We start from the raw sequence: 2,500 nt of genomic DNA, 5'->3' as shown, positions 1-2,500 counted from the left end.
TTCGTCTGAGCCATCGACACAGTCTGGTTCCGAGTCGCAAACCCACGTGATGAAAATACAGTGCCCGTCTCCGCAGCGGTGGTAGGAGGTGCCACACGTGCTGAAAGGAGGCAGGTCGTTTTAAGCTAGTTTTCTGGTTTCAGTTTCATGGGAGATATGCTCTGGTTGTTTAAAAGTGTAGGGTTCATTAGGTCATTTCGTATTTCTGCAATTATTTTATTAGCTATGAATGGATGATTTATTATCATCGTCGGGGAGCTAACGCCAACGGGGGCGCATAGCCGCATTCACCCTTCGCTTCCACCTATGAGGATCCCTCATAGAAAGTTGCAAGACAGGGACTCCTCACGACAGGTATGATCGATCTGCCTAAGCCACGACTTCCTAAGTCGTCCCACAGGCCTCCTCCAACCAGGGCTGTTTCATAGAGAGACAACCCGGTGGGCAGGATCATCCTGTGGGAAGCGAGCTAGGTAGCCATATAGATTGTGCAAGTAGCAGGTCCTGTGCCAGTCTTACAGTACAATAGTTAGTTGGAAACATGGTCACACCAATAGTACCCCATGACCCAGTGATTACAAAAGGCATCAAGAAGAGACTCCAAGGCACGAGATTATGTCCAGGTTTCACTACCATGTAGCAAAACTGGAATTATCAGGACCTTGAAGGCGCATAGCTTGGTCCTTCTGCACAGGTAACGGTATCTCCAAATACTCTTGTCAAGAGAGCTCATGACCCTTGCTGCCAAGTCAATCCATCCGCTGACTTCCTGGTCTGTCAGCCCTGAGTTACGAACTACACTACCAAGGTATGTAAAGCTCTCTGTGTCGTCAATGTCCTCGCCACAAGTACATACCAACCGAACAGGTTCTTTTAGTAATTCCCCAAAGTCCTAGATCCTGGTCCTGGTCCAGGAGATCTTTAGACAAGGGCTTTGCTTCACTGCTAAATGCATCCAGAGCCACCACTAGGATTTCCAAAGACTCAGATAGAATAGCAACATCATCATCAAAGTCAAGGCCAGTAACCTTGATATTGCCCAGAGATGCTCCACAATGACTTGGGACAGTAGCTCTGCTGTAAAAAGAGGTGGTAAAACTGTCAAAAAAATTTGTTTCCCAAACAGAACTATTGAAGCAGTCCATATAATTGTTGAAAAGTGTTGTGCAAATACATAGCCTTGCCTCACTCCTGAACTAGAAGGAAAGAAACTCGACAGGCCCCCACCACACTTTACAGCACTTTTAATACCAGTATACAGGCATGCTTTTAGTCCAATAATTCTTGTTGGAATTCCTCTCTATCTCAGGATCTCCCAGAGTGATCCCCGATGCACCATATTGAATGCCTTCTTGAGGTCGATGTAGGTTGCAAGCAGCCCACGCCTGAACTCATGATGGTGCTATACAATGTCACAAAGCCCCAGGATACAGTCTATTGTGGACTTACCAGGAGAGAATCTAGAGTGCTCCAGCCTTTGGTGCCTCAGCAGGTGGTCTCTGATACGTCTCAGAAGGATGTGAGTGAGAATCTTGCATGGTATACTGAGCAGTGTGATGCCGCGGTGATTGCTGCAGTCCTATCAGTCCTCCTTCCCCTTCCAGAGAGGGATAACCATACCCCTCAACGAGTCAGAGGGGATGGTACCAGACTGCCAGTTGACAGCCAGGACAGCATGCAACCCCCGCGTCATAGGTTCACCACCAGCCTTTAACAGTTCAGCTGGGATGCTGCATATACCTGCTGCTTTACCACTCCTCAGCTTGGAGATCACTCCCTCAACATCAGTTAGGGAGGGTGGATCCTCACTGATGGGTGAGTCCGGCAACGGAATCTCAACATTACCCGCATCAAAGTTAACTGTTGGTGGATCAACCTGGTACAACTGCTCAAAATACTCAGCCTACTGCAACAGCATCTGAGACGATCTGGCCACTTACTAAGCGAACTGCTGTCACCTGTGGAGAGGGCTTGGAGTTTAGCTTTCTCAGGGCTTGATAGGCAGGACGAAGGTCATTTACCAAGAAATGGCCTTCGACCTCCTCTGCAATAAATTGTTCCTTGCCCCTTCTCAACAGTGACCAAGTTCTGCACACCTGAGAACGATGCAAATCCCGATCCCCTCTCAGATGAGCTGCACGTAAGCATCTGTAGCTTCCACTGTCTCCTGTGAGATAAAATTCTGTCTTGTCCTTGAGCATTCACCAATTGATTTTTGAGCTGAATCAAGCATTTCACGCTTGAAGGTGTCCAACAGAACTACAGGGTCTGTCAGATTGTTGAGCGCTTTGAAACAACCAGAAATTGCCTCAGTAAACCCCTGTTCACACTCCTCCCTCAGCCTGTTCAAATGAAACACCCTGGGGTAGCTATTGGACCGCTGGGGAGTTTTGAAGTGGACCCGGATGGTTGCCACAACTAATCTGTGGTCAGTACCACAGAACTCGGCACTTCCATACACCTGCAGTTCTGGAGGATCCTCCAACGAGTGCTAATGTGC

The 2,500-nt window shown here is 48.2% G+C and overlaps 1 protein-coding gene across 1 annotated transcript in view; it reads right to left on the bottom strand.

Moving 5' to 3' along the window:
* Positions 1-2,500, bottom strand: part of LOC113818767 (low-density lipoprotein receptor-related protein 4-like) — a 194,277-nt gene that overhangs the window by 137,880 nt on the left and 53,897 nt on the right. Inside the window, exon 6 of the mRNA XM_070135401.1 lies at positions 1-100. This exon is cut by the window's left edge and continues 10 nt beyond it. Within this exon, the coding sequence (XP_069991502.1) occupies positions 1-100 (100 nt within the window). The remainder of the gene's footprint in view (positions 101-2,500) is intronic.

This window comes from Penaeus vannamei, chromosome 2 (assembly GCF_042767895.1).
Source record: "Penaeus vannamei isolate JL-2024 chromosome 2, ASM4276789v1, whole genome shotgun sequence".
Lineage (NCBI taxonomy): Eukaryota > Metazoa > Arthropoda > Malacostraca > Decapoda > Penaeidae > Penaeus > Penaeus vannamei.
Note: the sequence above shows the minus strand (reverse complement) of the source record. Positions and strands in the feature narration are given on the sequence as shown.